We start from the raw sequence: 19559 nt of genomic DNA, 5'->3' as shown, positions 1-19559 counted from the left end.
GTTATGATGAAGTAAGCGCAATTCGTTGTAAGGATATAGTTTTCAAAGATGATAATTTTTCAATCAAGATATTTAAGAGTAAAACTGATCAATATAGATTAGGTGACGAAATTGTCATTTGTAAAGGAGAGTCAATTGCCTGTCCATATTTATTATTGAAAAAGTATTTTCAATTAGCTATGATTAATTCTGAATCAGATAATTTTTTATTTAGACCAATTTTCAGATCAAAACAAGTTTGTTCATTAATATATAAAAATAAACGGTTAAGCTATACCAGAGCTAGAGAATGTATAGTTTCTAGGTTAAAAAGTATTTGTCCTGATTTAAACATTGGTTTGCATTCTTTGAGAGCAGGTGGGCTACTGCAGCCGCCAATTCAGATGTAAACGAACGTTGTTGGAAACGACACGCGGTCGGTGGAAAAGCGACACTGCTAAAGATGGTTACGTGGCTAATTCACTTGATCATCGGCTTCAGGTTACGAAAAAACTTGGCTTGTGAATGTTTAGGGTTTGAATTTTATTTTTTATTATGATTCATGATTTGATTAGTATCTTGCATTGTATTCATATTGCATTTCTCACGCCCGTTCTTTGTTTTTCTAGTCTGTCTGCACGGCAAAATGCATATTTGAGTTGAGTCTAATTTAGTTGGCCAAAATTATTGTGTAGTTAGGACATATATTTTTCAGCGTTTCGCAGTATAGCGGAAAAATACTGTCTTAAAGTTTCTATAATATTTTGTATGGGTCAATGATGTATGATTTGATAGGTCAGGTGACCTAATGTTTTGTTATGCTAATTTGTTTTTCGCGGGTTCGTGAAAAAAAAATTGTCTAGGTGGTCATTCTAGCCGTAGACATCGTACAGTTAAAACTTCCTTTTTTGTATAAAAAATTGTTTTTTTATATAATCATGATCATGATCAAGTACGGCATCATTACCCAGAAACGGTTCTTGCATTGCTCCGTGACGCAGGTTTCCAAACTATATAAGTTGGTTTTTCCTGGGCGGCGAGTGTCCGTTTATGACGGGTATTCATAATATGATATTTAACATTTGGAATGTTCTTGAAAGTTAATAGATATATATTACTATTGTTGCCGGAAGTATATTTTTTGGTTCACAAAGTTATGTGTTAAATTACTTAGTATAGATAAAATTGAGAATGGAAATGGGGAATGTGTCAAAGAGACAACAACCCGACCACAGAACAGACAACAGCAGAAGGCCACCAACAGGTCTTCAATGCAGCGAGAAATTCCCGCACCCGGAGGCGTCCTTCAGCTGGCCCCTAAACAAATATATATACTAGTTCAGTGATAATGAACGCCATACTAAACTCCAAATTGTACACAAGAAACTAAAATTAAAAATAATACAAGACTAACAAAGGCTAGAGGCTCCTGACTTGGGACAGGCGCAAAAATGCGGCGGGGTTAAACATGTTTATGAGATCTCAACCCTCCCCCTATACCTCTAGCCAATGTAGAAAAGTAAACGCATAACAATACGCACATTAAAATTCAGTTCAAGAGAAGTCCGAGTCTGATGTCAGAAGATGTAACCAAAGAAAATAAACAAAATGACAATAATACATAAATAACAACAGACTACTAGCAGTTAACTGACATGCCAGCTCCAGACTTCAATTAAACTGATTGAAAGATTATGTCTTCATCATATGAATATCAGGCACAATCCTTCCCGTTAGGGGTTTAGTATCATACCATCATAACATATATGAGAAGAACATAACCCGTGTCATGCCAACAACTGGTTTTTAAATAAATGTGTTTAGTGCAGATGCAAAGACCCTATAAGTGAATCAATATCAACGCCAAAATATGCAATCTTTAATGACCTGACAACAGTATCGTAACTATATCCCTTCTTAATAAGTCTATTTAAAGGTTTTGTTAGTTTCAGAGGTGAATACTGACATTTTTGTGCTTTATAAAGAATATTTCCATAAAAAATTGGATGTGAAATACCTGAACGTATAAGAAGTCTGCATGTTGAGCTATATTTACGAATGATGTCCTTATACCGATGATAAAATTTAGTAAATGTTTTGACTAGTTTGTGATATCGAAAACCCTGGTGTAATAATTTTTCAGTAATACATACATTTCTCTCGTTAAAATCTAAAACATTGTTACATACACGAGCGAATCGTACAAGTTGAGATATATAAACACCGTAAGATGGTGACAAGGGAACGTCACCATCTAAAAATGGATAATTAACGATAGGAAATGAAAAATCATCTCTTTTATCATATATTTTAGTATTAAGCTTTCCGTTAATGATATAGATATCAAGATCGAGGAAAGGGCAGTGGTCATTGTTAGTATTAGCTTTATTTAAAGTAAGTTCAACAGGATAAATTTCTTTAGTATACATACTGAAGTCGTCATTATTGAGAGCCAAAATATCATCCAAATATCTAAAAGTATTATTAAATTTGTGTATCAGATGTTGTTTCGATGGGTCTTTACTGATTTTTGTCATAAATTGTAACTCATAGCAATACAAAAAAAGGTCCGCAATAAGTGGTGCACAGTTAGTCCCCATTGGAATTCCGATAACCTGACGATATACGGAATCTCCAAAGCGAACAAAAATGTTATCTAGTAAAAATTCAAGGGCATATATAGTATCAAAGCATGTCCAATTGACATAGTTTTTTTTGTTTATTGCTACTAAAAAATGACCTAAAAGAGTTTGAACATATATATTCACATTCTGACTTTTTAAATGCCCATTTAATTAGGTGTGTGAATTTTTTCTTAATGAGAATGTGAGGCAATGTGGTATATAGGGTAGAAAAATCAAAACTTTGAACAGATTCAAAATCACCAATATATGCATGCAATTTATCAAGTACTTCCAACGAGTTCTTGACACTCCAAAAGTAATTAATTCCACTATTTTCGAAGGCCTTATTTGAACAATTTATTATCAGGTTTTTGATTGTACCAAGTGTACTGGTAAGAAGAATAGACAATTTAGTAGTGGAACAATGGCTTGAAGACGAAATGAATCTATATTTGTAAGGTGTTTTGTGTAGCTTCGGAAGCCAATACATAGTTGGGACTTTCATTGTATTTGGTTCTGCTTGTAAAGCGGTAGCTAAAAGTTTATGTTTGTTACAGATGTCGTTTTCTGAAAATGGAGTCAGTTGGAATGTTGGTGAATTGGTGATTTCTTTTTTCAGAACCTCAATGTAAAATTTACGTCAAACAATAATAATATTATTAGCAGCTTTATCGGCCGGGACAAAAACAAATTCCTTGGCTAGTTCTTTTAGTTTATGTTTGATACGAGAAATAGGTTTATTGTGGTTATTGTTAAGAGTAAAATGTTCTTTAAAATGTTGAATACGTATATCAACTATGTTCATTACTGATTTAAAAAAAGAGTCCAAAGATTTTTTGTCAGCTTTTTCCCGTTTTATCCATTTCAAACAGTAAGTATGGAGTGAGTCGTGGATGATATTACGACACTCATTCCAATTAATAATTGACGGGGGACGATATTTAGGTCCTTTACTGAGGAATGATTTTAACTCTCGGTCTTGAACGATGTTAAGATCTCCTGTTATAACATGGGAAATGGGTCCATAAATGTATTCGGAATTACTGCAATTACATGAAGTAGGTGTATTTTCACTGATATTAACATCTTTACACAATTGGCTATAATTAAACACAAATTTCCGGGTAGATTTCTTGTAAATATAACAAATAAGAGGGAGCTCAGTATTATCAAAATATCCCGGAATTTGTTCTTTAACAGAATGGTCGTTAAAAATACCGGCAATATTTACAAAATCAAAACCTTTATTGACATACTTTATTTTAATAAACTGTTTTTTATGATCTTCAGGGCGATCAATTTTGGGAAACAGTTTAGAATAACAATATGCCATTATAATTTGAACGATTTCATACTTAGGACTGCTATATGAAATTGTGTTGCAATCCTCTAAAATTTTATTTAACTTATTAACCGGTAATGAACAGAGCTTTGTTAACAGATAATGTCTGCCGTTGTTTTTTGAAATAGAAATTAGGTCCGAAATATTGGTATGATTGGTCCGACTATTACTGTGTTACTTTTTTTTTTATCTCATTGTTTGTATTGTATTATGAAAAAATATTGATGTTGTAATGTTTATGCCCTTTGGGTCCCATAATTGGAAATAAAAATATCTTATCTTAAATACCTTATCTTATGATGTTTGCATATGTATATGAGATTATTGTATTGTATTGAATTACAAATTTGATTAAATGCTGGCTCCAGTCTGTCTACACGGCAAAATGCATATTTGAGTTGAGTCTAATTTAGTTGGCCAAAATTATTGTGTAGTTAGGACATATGACTTCCCACTTATCCGAAAAAATCACTTCAATATAGCAGACGAAGTCGTTTATATATCGATTTGATTTATGACTGCCTCCGCATGCCATAAAAAAATAAATCTACGTTATCAAAGCTGTACAGGTTATGTAGGTCGTGTAGTGCGCAATTAACCAGCAATATGATTGTTCGAATACCAAAGAGGACTACAACAGTTGTTCAGTATGGACTTTTGTTTTTTCGCTCTATGTCGACAGGAAGTGTTGATCTTCGCCTTGATACTTTGTCTCCGAGAAGTGTTCCTGGATTCAAATCATCAAAAAAATTATGGTGGGCAAAAGAAGTGACACCAAAACTGTATGTTGCTGGAGGATTAACAGACACGCAAATAAAATACGCACATGATGGAGGATTTAACGGCGTTATATCTCTATACCATGAAAACAACCCTGGTCAGTTTGGGGGTGAACAACTAGCATCTGTATCAGAAGCCAAATATGCTGCAAAAATTTCCGGTCTTCAGTTTGATGCCATTCTGAAAGAGAACGAAGACTGGGCTTGTGTTAAAGCAGTGGAGAAACTAACTCACTCAATTATTGAAATGGAGAAGCCAATTTTGCTCTATGGCAGCCAACCACAAGCTGTAGCTTTTACAACCTTATTGCATACAGCATACATGTCAAAACTGGACTCTAAATACGAACCAAGAGTTAATAGTGAGAAATTCTATAAAATGAGTGCTCTAATGGGAATGGATTTCACAGCAGACAAATTGAAATCGGTTGTTGCAGAAATAACAGGTGAGCCAATCGTTAGCAATCCCCCAAAATGTGATGCATATCAAAATTGGTTGGGTTATTGGCTTGGTCATCCTGTCTATAAGAATTGGTTCACTGCCGGTCAGATAAGAAGGGGTCATTTAAAGGAACTGGAAGCTCATGGATATAAATCAGTCATCAACATGCGGATGGGTAAAACTATGGACAGCAATCCTTCACAAGAGACTGTAAATCTCATCAACATACCAGACAACGTCAATACTTATGACGAGAACTATAACCCTGTGCGACAAACACAATCGACCTTGGAGAAAGTGGTCTTAGATCCAGCCTTGGACAGAAAACATATATCTCCTTCATCAATGGTTAATTATGAAACCCAGAACGCCGAGGAGTATGGTGACGAAATTGGCTTTAATGAAGAAATTGAAAGCGAACATTTTAATGAATCATCATTGAAGTATTATCATTTACCTGTAGGTAAGTTTACTTTGTAATCTTAAGACTTTCTAATAATATCATTTAGAGTGAATATTGTAGAAAAAATGACAGACGATGAAAAAAGGTTTTTATACGACCGCAAAAAAATTTTGTGGTCGTATATTGGTATGACGTTGGCGTCGTCGTCGTCGTCGTCCGAAGACACATTGGTTTTCGCACTCTAACTTTAGTTTAAGTGAATGGATCTCTATGAAATTTTACCATAAGGTTCAATACCACAAAAGGAAGGTTGGGATTGATTTTGGGGGTTATGGTACCAACAGTTAAGGAATAAGGGTCCAAAATAAGCATTTTTGTAACTTCCAGACATAACTTGTGTGTTAGTGTATGGATCTCTCTGACATTGTACCACAAGGTTCCATATCACAAAGGGAATGCTGGGATTGATTTTGGGGGTAATTGCCCATATGGCAAAATTTGGGGTAATTTGCTAATTTGCATAGCGGCCATTTTGCCTTATCATGACGGCAGCCATTACAATAGGATTATATAAGCCCTTTTAATAAAAATGCCAATATGCAAATACCTATGTCGAATGAAAAATTTGTTCGCATATAGGTGAATTGTACATGTTTTTTTGGCTTCTGTCCGTGTACAAATGGACATTGTCTACTCTGAAATCTTTCGGCCTTTTTAGTTTAAAAATCGGAAGCGTAACCATTGTGTAATTGCTATATAAGATCAAATAAAATGACTTAAAATCGTAAAATAGCAAGATTCAAAACAGAAATACACATGATGGAAGATATTGTTCATGATTTGTTCGCATATAGGGAAACACCTTGTAGGTTGAATTTTAAAGTTAAATAACTTTTAACTTACCTGCTTTCTTAAGTTTTCGGCCAAATTCTTTTAAAAACATGATGATTTCAACCTTCCCATTTCGTAAAAAGTCAAATTTTAAGCATTTTCCCTTAGAATTACACAGCATTTTTGTAAATATCCGCCAAAGGAAGTTTTTAAAGATACATTAGTTTTAGATACATGACGGAAAAGGACTGGATTATCCGCAAATCTATTATAAATTATATTTTCAATCTTAAGCTTAGGGAAGTAATTTGATCAAAAGGGACAAAGTCACGTGGTGCAAATGATTTACTTTGATTTTGCCATATGCTCAAAATTTTAGGAATTAGGGGCCCAAAATGGGGCAAAAAACAAGCATTTTTCTAGTTTCATGACAATGACTTGTGTGTAAGTGTATGGATATTTATGAAATTGTACTACAAGGTTCCATTGATTGATTGATTGATCGATTGATTGTTGGTTGCTTAACGTCCAGTGGCAAAGGTTCCATATCAGAAAGGGAAAGCTGGGTTTGAGTTTGGGGGTAATTGCCCTAAGTGTTTAGGAATTTGGGGCCAAAAAACAAGCATTTTTCTAGTTTCCAGACAATAACTTGTGTTCAAGTGTATGGATCTCTCTGAAATTGTACTGCAAGGTACCATACCACAAAGGGAAGGCTGGGATTTAGTTTGGGGTTGATGAATCATAAGGGGGTTCAAAAAATTTGGGGGGGGGGATTTTTTTTTCTTTAAAATTTTCCATTTTAAATTGGTTATTTCTGATTTATATATAAAAGCAAATAATAATGATATGGTTTGAATAGGTAAATTAAAAATTTTTAAGTTCTTAGACCACATTCATTATGTGTCAGAAACCTATGCTGTGTCAAATATTTAATCACAATCCAAATTCAGAGCTGTATCAAGCTTGAATGTTGTGTCCATACTTGCCCAACTGTTCAGGGTTCGACCTCTGCGGTCGTATCAAGCTGCGCCCAGCGGAGCATTTTATTGAATGTATGCGCTTTGCAATAAGGTGAAATGAAAGTCAAGTACGAAATTTAGGTAAAATTTCACCTGAAGTTATATCCAAGTATCTTGTTATAACCATATTTACAACTTTTTACATGTTTGCGACATAAAATTTCTTCAAGCTCTATTTGTCAAGCTTTAATTCTTTCATTTTGAAATCAACTTTATTTATAACTTCTTCCACTTAACGGCTAAAGCATTAGCAATGGTATGTAATTTTCCTAAATGTGCTCCAGGATTCACGAATTATTAGTTTTCCATAAACTATATTTGCATATTTAAAATTAAGATGAAATTATATTTCAGATTTAAATATTACATACAGTGCAGATGTATTTCAACAGTACAAGGACAAGCTGCTAGAAATAGGACGAGACGGTCCAGTTTTGTTTCATTGTGCTATAGGAAAGAGAGCTGGTAAATTTTACTAGATCATAAAAGTATATTATTTGCTCATTCTAATAGTGATGTGGTCAACCATAGATGTATGGGTTTATACATCTATGGGTCAACTAAAGTTATTAACCTGAAGTCAAACGGCCATGTTACATAAAGATAACACGGTCATGGTCAAGGTCAAATTTTTATTAACCAACAAAAACGCTTAGGTACTTGGGGACAAGACAATTTGTGTTTTTTACCCTCCCCTTTTTAAAAATCCGTCATTTTTTTTTGTTTAATTTTAATTTTAATTATTTTCGCGTTTTTCTGTGTCTCACTGACATATATCTACTACAAACAACATTTGTTTATGATTTACTATCAATTGCTAGTTTACTATCCACATCAGTCACCGATACTATAATAGTTTGAGTTGCGTCGTGCGTTTTTTTTTTAGGCTCATTACCTTCTAACAAATATGGCCGTGTTAACTCCTAAACATATTTATTTTATATTAGTTCAGACTAACTTGTGCACCCAAAATTTACGGCTGCATGGATGGATCATACTGTAGATAACTTTGCATTCTTTGGAAGAACCTAATGACAACAGCAAATTAAAGAAGAGTTTTCATCTCAAGAATGTTGTCCAAGTTCAATATTTTTAGAATAACTTTGTTGTGCATCTACAAATCTAGTACACTGAATAATTAAAGAATGAATGATTGATTGGTTGTCCATTGCTTAACGCACAGTGGCAAATATTTTATGCATATTCTATTCATGAGGGGAACAAATTATCAATAAATACAATTGGTAAGAATTATAAGCTAGGACGACCCGGATGAAAGGCGGTAAATTTTGGACTGTCACTGAAAAATGAGGGTATGTTGGATAGGTGCAGAAAGTTTGCCTTGTAACCTACTGGTCCCTCTTAGAGTTTTTGCAGGGATACTTTCACGTGTATCGAGCGTGGCATCCATCCTACACGAGGCATATATGATATAACGTCCTTGTTACGACTGGGCTTGATTGTATATTCATACAGCCCCAAACAGACACATAATTTCGACAAGGGTCACGGCCTGTATTTTAAATCTGTCCATCTTTTGTTAACCAAAATGTAAATTTGTCGTAAACTTATTTACATATGGTGTACAATTGTTATATATATCCAGGAATCAAATCCCTTAACCCAAAATAAATGAGGATATGGTGTCAAAAGAAAGTTTAAATGACTCAACGGCAGTATACCCGAACTTTCTGTAAAAAGTGTAGAGTCCATAAACGCTTCTTTTGTGTTTTATTCTTGTCATTGCATGTCGGGTATGTCGAAAAAATCTAAAGTTCTTGAATTGACAAAATCATAGACGCTAATGTGGACAGTTGTCAGTGGTTTACGTTTAAGAACGATGTTCGAATGAAGATTAAATTTTCGCAACATAAGCCACTTATGATTTGTATATTAAATAAATAAATAATCTTTATTTCAAGAGGATAATCCCATTAGTTAAAACTAATACTAATATTAATACACCTAACTATAATAAAGACAGCCGTATTACAAAAATCTTCTCCTCTGAAACTACTGGGCCAAATTTAACCAAACTTGGCCACAATCATTATGGGGGTATCTAGTTTAAATAATTTGTCCAATGACCCCGCCTGCCAACCAACATGGCCGCCATGGCTAAAAATATAGAACAAAGGGGGTAAAATGCAAGTTTTGTCTATTATTTGGAAAACCGTTATAAATAGAGAAAATCTGACAGGGCAGAAATGTTCAGAATGTTGAGCTCTACCAATTGTATATATACGTCAAAACTGACAGACGACTTCTTATAGGAGTTATTGCCCTTAAATGACAAAATTTACCTTTTTTTCATTTTTGCCTATTATTTTGAAAACTATAATAGATAGAGAGAAACTTTAAATTGCAAAAAAATGATCAGCAAGACATGTTCTACAAAAAAGTCTGCATGGTCGAAATCGTCAGTCGACTCCTTATTAGAGTTATTGCCCTTTGATGACGATTTTTATCATTTTTTTGCGTTTTTGCCTTATATCTTAAAAATTAAAATAGATATGTAGAAACTTAAATAAACAAAAAATGACCAGCAAGACAAGAACTACAATTAAGACAATTGGAGAAAATTGTCCGACGACTACTTAATGGAGTTATTGCCCATTAATGACGATTTTCGCCATTTTTTGCATTTTGCCTTATATGATTAAAATTTTAATAGATAATTAGACACTTTAAATCACAAAAATGATCAGCAAGCCAAATTTTGCTGATACAGTTAGTAGACTGTCACTCTTTATAGGAGTGATTGCCCTTAAATGAGGAATTTTTTTTGCCCTCTTTTCTAAAGAAGATAGAGAGAAACTAAACAGACTAAATGATCAGCAATACAAGATCAACAAAACAGAGATTTTTGTCATGAATTCTATTCTCGTCTATAATGTTGTAGAGTGTCCTTTGTTGAATATGAACATAGACCAAGGTGTGCGACACAGGCTCTTTAGAGCCTCTAGTTATTCATATAAACACGCCTTACTATTTGAACTGGTTTATTTCAGCATTTATTGGTGTCCTGGCAGCGGCATTGCAGTACAATAAAGATTTACAGTGGGCTTTAAAGCGAATTAATGAGCTCGGATTTACTGTCAACGAAACAAGTTTTAGTGATGTCTACAAGATGTACAATGACGTGCTTGGTCCAATTAAGAATGCATGACTTTAAACATTTCTTCGCACTGAACTTAAAAAAAGTTTTTTTTTCAGTATTTAATTATCATTTTCTCTTCAACATAGAAATAACAAATGTAACATTTAATGTAATCATTGCCTTATAATTTCTAATTAGTCCATTGTTTAAGAGGTCACGGGTCTGTTTTGTACTATCTCAAATCCATTGCAAATTGCACTGGTTCTTTTGTATAGTTTCTATTTTGAATTGCTTTTTTAAATAAAGATGTATTTTTACTGTATTTATTGTGTCCGATTATTTCACAAATTGCGCCCGAATGCAAAAATAAAATCTTGAAATCTTGATTTGCTTCCCAAAAAGGGGAGAAAACTCGTGCAATTTATACTTTATTGCATTCACCCTAATCGCTTTCTGGAAAGGGTTAATTAGCAATTTTCTAAATGACCAGCCATGTCATTGGCGGGATAACATAGTAAATATAGGCGTATATTTTCCTATATATTGGTGAGACACAAACTACTTACACCCATTGGAGGTAAGATATACTATTTACCTGTCTATTTTACTACGGTCGGTGACATGGCAAACTTTATACTTAAGAGTTACTTAGAGTTGATTTCCAGTCAGGATCCCTAAGGTTCCTCTTCACCAGACTCATAATTTAAGTTCTTTTGCATAATAATTTGTCCTGACTTCCGGATATTTCTGCTGCTCTATAGTCATTGTAATAGATCTCTTCATCAGACCAATATTTATCTAGTCTATTTTTTAAGGCATTTATGGAAGGGGCTTTGGTAATTTTATCTGGTAGTTTGTTTCAGATTTATTATAATTTGTTGTACTAAAATTGTATTACAAATGTCAGATTTGAAAATCAATCAAGTAAAAATTAGTATATTTAAGACAAGTGTTAACTACCTTATAAACTTTAAATGATATTCATGAACTCTTCTCAAAATAGTCAAAGTTTGTTATTCATAGGGACTGTCACAAACTTTTATATCTGAGCACGTAAAGGAAATTGGTAAGTTTGATATATTTAGAATTATTGCTTGTTAGTAGCTGTACACCCAGTAACTATTGTATAATTAAAGTCGAAACGAAAGCAAGGTAAACATATATTGTACAACAATACGTTGGTTTCCCGACAGAACATGTTCGTTGGATGAAGATGTCATATATTTCTAAGGGGACGACCATTTGATATTTGGGGGGGGGGGGGGGGGGGGGATTTGTTTTGGATGGGTTATTTATTTTTGTGGACCAAAAGGACAGATTATTTATTTTCTGCACTGTTGAAGCATGATTTTTCACTTTTATTAAAACATGGGACAGATTATCTATTTTCACAATTATATTTATAATATTTGAAAACATACAATTTTTAAATTCTTGAATAAATAACATAGTCAATTAAGTCAATCAGAATTAATCATCATCCTCTGGAAGTTAATCTTCTGAATTGCAAACTGCATATATTGCATACGTACAAGGTATTAAAGCTAGCCTCTTTTAAAAGTTGTCAAACATTTTCGCCGAGCGGAGCGAGACGAAAAAAAAATCCGCGAAGAGTCTGGGGTTCGCTGAAGGCCCCAAGGAGCTATAGAAAAAATGGGCCAAAATCATGCATTATGCGCGTTTACCAGACCCTTTATTAATCTGAAACGCAAGTTCTGTTTAAATTTTGGGACAATATTCTGGTTTCAAAGCAAAATATATAGATTCAGTGTAAGACTTTTAGTTTTTAGGGACAACATCAAAAGACCAATATGTAGGAAAAAGCAAAAAATGTTTCAGTTTGCAGAAAAACCTTTTATACCTGTCAATTATGTTTTTTTTTCAAATTAAGTTAATAGGGGGCTGATTTTCATTGATACATAACTATGTCAAGTCAGTTTTTATAACACATTTCAATTACAACTTGATGTAGTTCCTAACTGGGATACAATTTAAAGTAGTTTGTAATAGACAAAAGGTCCTTAGTATATGTAAGAGAATGATAATCCCTTTCTTCATGATTAAGTACGAGCGTTAGCGAGTACTTATCATGAAGTAAGGGATTATCATTCTCTTACAAACTTAGAATATTGTAAAGTGCTCAAGGCTCAAATAATCTCTTGATTGGTTGACTATTCAAGAATTAGCTTCATTGTCAGTGCAATGTTTCTAATTGATGCGCGACTTCCTTTTTCGGCATTTCATTTATGGATCAGTTTTAGTAATGTAAGGACTTTCTTATAATTTGGGAAATATTAAAAAAAAATGCGTTATAGACTTTAGGGGACACAACAGTACAAAGAAAAGGTAGGAATTGTATATGTTTCCTGATTGTGAGTATGAATGTAAATTATGTAATATTTTAGTGAGAAATTATCCTTTTTTAAATTACAGTTTAAATCAATACATTTCAGTTACAACTAATTTCATTTCACAGCCAATATTTTGGTCTGGCTTTTTAAATCGAATACTATTTCATTATGTCAGGGGAATGTCAAAATAAAATGCCTTTAAAAGATTAAATATATTCAAAACTTAAATTAAATTCCTGTTTTTTTTTTGTTGTTTTATTTTATCGGAATATTGGAAATAACTATTCTTCACAACCGCTGGTCCATTAATCAGAGTTTTGGAAATCTAAAGATTTAGGTTATTTTTGATTTTAAAACTGTGTTTTTTTTTTCTTTTAATGCATTGCTTTAATATTGTTTAATTTTTCAGTAATTTGAAGTTATTAAAATTTCAAAATAACATTAAAGGTACTAATTTTACTGCACCAGTAAATTTCAACTTATTTTGATTTTTTTTGTTTGTTTCACAGTTGAACTTTTATTCAGTTTCAATCACTGGTGATAAATCCTTTCATTCTGATAAATGTGCTCCGGGGCAGTTGTAACTCATTTATAGAAACTCTTTTGTTTTGAACTGTAAATAGGTCTAAACAATAAGATAATCCCTTACTAAGAACATGAATTACATTCATTCTTCACAATTAAGAGACATCAAATCCTACAATTTCATTGGTCGAGAGCACTTTGCTATATTCTAAATTTTCAATATAAATCAAAACACAAAGGTTATTCCTGATTAGTTTTTCGAATTATTTTATTAAGGCGTTGAGACCCTTTGGTGACCTCACAGTTTAAATGTCTATAATAAATACGTCGTGAGTTTTGGGCGTTACAGACGAACGTTCACCTAATCTGACCCAGTCAATGGGATATTTTTGCGCGCCAATCAATGGTCTCGGCTACACTGTTATGCACATGATTCTATATGTTTTGCCTGTTCTAACTGTTCGGTAACGTAGCTTTCACCTATCGCGAAGCTAGTTCAATATCTTCCTGACAAATGGCACAACTTCTTCCACTTCTACCTACTTTTACTGGTTCGTGTATTTCGCACAAAATGTCATCACGTTTTACCCATAGTTCATCTTCATTACTCGGCCATACATAAAGAGAATGACCTGTGTTCTTTCCTTGACTTGGACGCATAAATGTTACTAAATATTCATTGTCATTTTCATCTACCTCAATCACCTTGTGGATTTGCATCGTTCCTTGCACTGGTTTCAAAGTCTTATTTATCTCGGTAAGTTCCAGTCTTGATTTTACAGTCTGTTGATTCTACAAAAACATAAGTTGCACTTGTGTGATGGACAGCTGTACATGCGTATAGTACTCGCGGGCGTCCTGGACAACTATCTCACCCTGTTTTATAGCCTGGTCTGCTATACGCTTGGAGGTCCCTCCTATTCCGTCAAATGGACCCTTACCGTGGCCTGTATCAAAGTAGTTTCAGGTTGCATCCACGCCGAATAAGTTCTGATGGTCAGACACCAAGTAAAATGCGGTTTTGTTGCGATACTGTGAGCTAGGACTGTCAGTCCAATAATGTATTTTCTTAAGATCATTGATATTTTGTTTTATCTTAGGCATTAACTTTTGTAAGATTGTGTATACGGTTCCTATATTGTGACCAAGGTCATCAGATACAAAAACATAATTAGTGTGTGTCATCTTGTCGTCGCCATCTTTGTAATACACAACCACTGGGTGTAATGTAACCGAGCTGGAATTCCAGTATGCGCTTTGTACCTCATCTGCTGAACAGCACGAAAAAAATTCTGTACTATTGCGTTTCCAGCAGGTAGATTTTCTTTAAGGTTGGTAAGAGCTTTATATTGAATACGTACTCTGGATACATGCTGCTGAAACTCGCAGACTTGAACCAGAACAGCTGATACAAATTCCGCATTAGAAAGTTCAATTTGCACGATCTTTGTTCTCTTCTTTCCGTCAGCCATGTCAACTTTTTTCCATTGCTCGTACATAATTTTGTCATCTTTAATTTCCGAAATTATGTCCTGGGGATTTATATCATTTAATTTCCGTATAAACTCGTCAGGGTTCAGTGTAACGTTAGTGCCAGCTGTTTTTATATTCTTTAGTGCGAGGGCCATATTTTGATTTTAAAATTGCGAAAATGAGGTCCATGTCCATCAAAGGTAACATTACCATTTATAACTATGTTTTTTATGTTTAATTCAAGATTAAAATAATTCAAGAAATAATGTGTGGAATAAAACCGGCCGCATATGGTAAATGTTTTGCTCATTGTTGAAGGTGGTACGGTTACCTTCAGATGCTAATACCATCGTTGTTTGTACAATCGAGTTGTCTCATAGGCGATCATTCCGCAACTCCTTAAAACTAAATAATTCAAGAAATCTTAAGTGGAATAAAATCGGCCGCAGGGAAAAAACAGTAAACGAGGTCTGGCAAGACGATACAAACCCCCGGCATTTTTAATATTGGCAAGTAGGTGTTCTTTTGGTAACAGAAGTAACAAAAGTTCCTCTAAGGAAAATTAGAGTGAACGAGGAGCACGACCCCGGCACTGACGCTAGGCCATAACTTGAATAACGCTTCCTCGGTACTCGGAGGATAAAATTCAAAACTGGTAACAGTGATGAACCGGCCGCTCTGGTAAAAAATAGAAAGCCGTTTATAAAAAACACAACTTCCCTGTGGTACCACAGGAGAATATTTTAACAAATGGTCTAACGTAGAATTATAGGGTCATGACCCCCCTGTCATCTTGCCAGATCCCGCCTCTGCACTAATACTGCGACAACTGTTTTATTAAAGATAATACTAACAAACAATGAAAAATATCAAAATGCATTACAAAGAAATCCTTTTATGGAAACGCACACATCTATATGTTTATAGAGTTGAATTCTAGAAATTAAAGTTTTTCTCCTTTCTTAGTAAACGTCCACCATCAAGACATCAGCAGATTATAAGATGCGTAAAAACTAGCACTGTCTGTTTGAAATCAGTATCAAGTATTTATATAAAAATGTTCCATCCTCAATTTAAAAGCATTCGTAAAAACGTGAAATTGCAATAACAGTTCACGATATAACTGGACACAACCACTGCAATATTATGTTATTCTAGACGAGTCGAAAAGTTCATCCTCTACAATAATTGCAATACTCCATTTAGTCCGAAAATCAATTGTCTCCAGCTGGATCCGTTTCCGGCCTTCCTAACTCACTAGGCATATACCTGAAAAACATTAAAAAACAACAGCAGAAAAAATTATCCAAAATAGGAGATTGTCGGGGTAGGTGGGTGGGATTGAACAAGCTTCCCGTTCAAACGTTAGAAAATTTGGACGTGACGTCACAATACGCCAAAGTCACGTGACAGACACGGTCAAAGTTCAGAATGCAAAGATAAAAGGGGGGACTCGAGAATAAATACGGAATTATAACTTTTATTAAATCTGTATTATCAGTAAACCGATAAACATTATTAATTAAAGATTAAAATAATTCAAGAAATAATGTGTGGAATAAAACCGGCCGCATATGGTAAATGTTTTGCTCATTGTTGAAGGTGGTACGGTTACCTTCAGATGCTAATACCAACGTTGTTTGTACAATCGAGTTGTCTCATAGGCGATCATTCCGCAACTCCTTAAAACTAAATAATTCAAGAAATCTTAAGTGGAATAAAATCGGCCGCAGGGAAAAAACAGTAAACGAGGTCTGGCAAGACGATACAAACCGCCGGCATTTTTAATATTGGCAAGTAGGTGTTCTTCTGGTAACAGAAGTAACAAAAGTTCCTCTAAGGAAAATTAGAGTGAACGAGGAGCACGACCCCACACTGACGCTTGGCCATAACTTGAATAACGCTTCCTCGGTACTCGGAGGATAAAATTCAAAACTGGTAACAGTGATGAACCGGCCGCTCTGGTAAACAAGAGAAAGCCGTTTATAAAAAACACAACTTCCCTGTGGTACCACAGGAGAATATTTTAACAAATGGTCTAACGTAGAATTATAGGGTCATGACCCCCCTGTCATCTTTCTAGATCCCGCCAAATGAGAAGGTCTATACACTCTCATCCCCAACGAAACGAGTTTACTACCTGTACTAAAATACAATTAACTCATCAATTAGGAAATACTCGACAGTCAGAACTTGCAAACAACTCCAAAGCTCCCTGAACATTATTTAAGAAAACATCATTACCTACATCTGACAAGTGCACTCCGTCATGCCTGAACAAATCTCTTTCTTGAGTTTTAATATTTGGATGGCAAATTACAAAACCATGATTTAATTCTTCTTTGAATATATTACGAACAGCTGCATTAACTCGTTTACGAGTCGAATTGATAGCCACCTGATTTTCTGCCAAGTGCCAGTATCTACGAGGCAAAATTTCACTCCATACCAAGTAGAGATTTGGCAATAACACATGTAATCGCATAATGTCCAACCTTATCTTCTCAATAAGCTCTTTTCCTTTGATTAAACCCAAATCGTTAGAACCCAAATGTATGATCAAAATTTGTGGAGGTGGATAACATCTAAGATTTTCTTCAACTGAAGGTAACAAATTTTTCCATTTCATCCCTCGCTGGCCATACCAATGAAAATTATAACCTTTTGACTGTAATCCGAGGTTTTGACCCCTGGTCTTCTCTTAATGCTTCTGGCCGCCCAATATACAATAGATGATCCCATGACCCAAACTTGACAGGGTTCTACAATGACAAAAATTCTTAAAAGTCCTGTTTTGTTTAAACCTTTTCAAATATATTAAAATACAGTTTCGAAGATCTTCGTATCTATAAAATCTACCAAATCCGAATGTAACTCGTGTATGCATCAGAAACCCAACGTCCCCACTTCTTAATTTCTGAATCCGAAGCCCCCATTCTGCTATAATGCGATGCTCCGCCTATTCTAAACGAATGTGATCGGATGTGGTCTTTAACGCCACAAAAATACAGGGTTTTCTTAAGTATAGAAATAAACTGAAAACGAGTCAATGGAGACCCATTGAAATGTAAATACAAGGGTTTGTCAATAGCAGGATATCTTAATCCCAAAAAGGCACACAACATGCTCACAGGACAAAGATCTGCCTCCCTTTGAGGAATAACCAAAGTCGTTGAAATACCTCTCTGATCAGCTTTCAAACTGCAAATCTTCAAATGCAATTCATATTTACAATTTGAAAATTTCAATGACAGATCATTAATGAAAATTGTGTGGGCTCCGATATCTGTACTCGTATCAGCCGTGAGCTCAACTATTCTTAATAAAGCAAAAAATGCAAGACTAAATGCAGAAGCAAACAGACAAGATTCATAATGAGAAGAGCAAACGGGTGGGAGTGATCGTATAATTTTGTGCAAAATTTCTAAAGTAACAGGAGCGCGAATATCTGATAATTTGGGACTCTTCCTTCGAACTCCCTCTAACATTTTAGAAACTATAAAAGTACATGTAGTGTCAGTTACACCTAATAATTTATGTTTATGGCTAATCCCGGATAAGTATGTATTGATTGTAGATGATGTTAAACCAGAATACGATAAGTAAGCTATAAAACGAGTTAACACATCAATTTGTATAGGCCATGATACATTTAAGTCATATTCCTTGCTAAACTTTGCTAACGACTCTAGTGCTGTCTTGTAAGTTTTCCATGTATTTTTCGCCATCGAAAATTGTACCAATTTTTCAACTTCCGCGTCTAAAATTTCCATAGTAGGCTTGGCATTGGAGTAAGTTCCTTGTCTGCTTGTGGTGCTAACTGTCTGTAGAGCTGCCAATGACAACGAGACAAAGCGTCAGCAATTACATTCCGGCTACCCGAAATGTGCTGAGCCTTTATCAAAATATTATGTTTGAGGGAAATAAATACAAGTTTTCTTACTAAAATCATTACTCTAGCAGATTTTGATGACTTTTTATTCAAAATTGTTACAACTGACTGATTTCAATATTAAACAATAACTTTTTATTCTCTAAAAATCGCCCCCACAATTGAATAGCAACGACGACTGGAAAAAATTCCAAAAACGTGATGTCCCTCAAAATACCGTTCTGACTCCACTCTCGAGGCCAACAAGCTTGCGACCATTTGCCATCAAAATAAATCCTGAACCCCCTATTTGAACCTCCGGCGCTATCAGTGTATAGCTGGATTGTCTCGTTTGATGTCCAAAGCAAGTCTAGCATTACAGAAACACCGTTATACTCATTTAAAAAGGATAACCAAATTTGCAAATCATCTTTCATCTCAGACGAGACGCGAATTCTATGCCAAGCTTCCTTTACGTTGCAAGTTGCATCAATAAACCGACGACAAAATGCCCTGCCTGGAACAACGACCTGACAAGCAAAGTTCAATAACCCAATAAGTGACTGAAGTTCACGCAACTTTACTTTTTTACAACCAAGTATAACAGTAATCCGTTGCTTTATCTCGATTAACTTAACTTTCGGAAGCCGGAGCTCCATGGCGATAGTATCAAATTCTATGCCCAAAAATGTTAAAATTTCAACTGGTAAAACTGTTTTATCTTCTGCTAAAGGGACCCCCCATTTCTGGCATACATTAGTAAATGTTTTCAATAAATTGGCACACTGGTTCGTGCCTGCTTCTCCGGCGAACAAAAAAT

At 34.6% G+C, this 19559-nt stretch overlaps 1 protein-coding gene across 3 annotated transcripts in view; it reads left to right on the top strand.

Annotated features, from left to right (window-relative positions):
- The window catches only part of LOC127731687 (uncharacterized), a 54263-nt gene that overhangs the window by 21025 nt on the left and 13679 nt on the right, over positions 1-19559 (top strand). Inside the window, exons 1-3 of one of the 3 annotated variants that reach the window (XM_052240498.1) lie at positions 4359-5629; positions 7774-7884; positions 10431-10622. In XM_052240498.1, the coding sequence (XP_052096458.1) occupies positions 4552-5629; positions 7774-7884; positions 10431-10588 (1347 nt within the window). In that variant the 5' untranslated portion in view covers positions 4359-4551 and the 3' untranslated portion in view covers positions 10589-10622. Of the gene's footprint in view, positions 1-4358; positions 5630-7773; positions 7885-10430; positions 10842-19559 lie in introns of those variants that run through there. The other 2 variants (XM_052240473.1, XM_052240487.1) reach the window with 2 other exon arrangements.

This window comes from Mytilus californianus, unplaced genomic scaffold (assembly GCF_021869535.1).
Source record: "Mytilus californianus isolate M0D057914Y unplaced genomic scaffold, xbMytCali1.0.p SCAF_1, whole genome shotgun sequence".
NCBI classification, from domain to species: domain Eukaryota; kingdom Metazoa; phylum Mollusca; class Bivalvia; order Mytilida; family Mytilidae; genus Mytilus; species Mytilus californianus.
The sequence above is the reverse complement of the archived record's forward strand: the minus strand, read 5'-3'. Positions and strand labels throughout refer to the sequence as shown.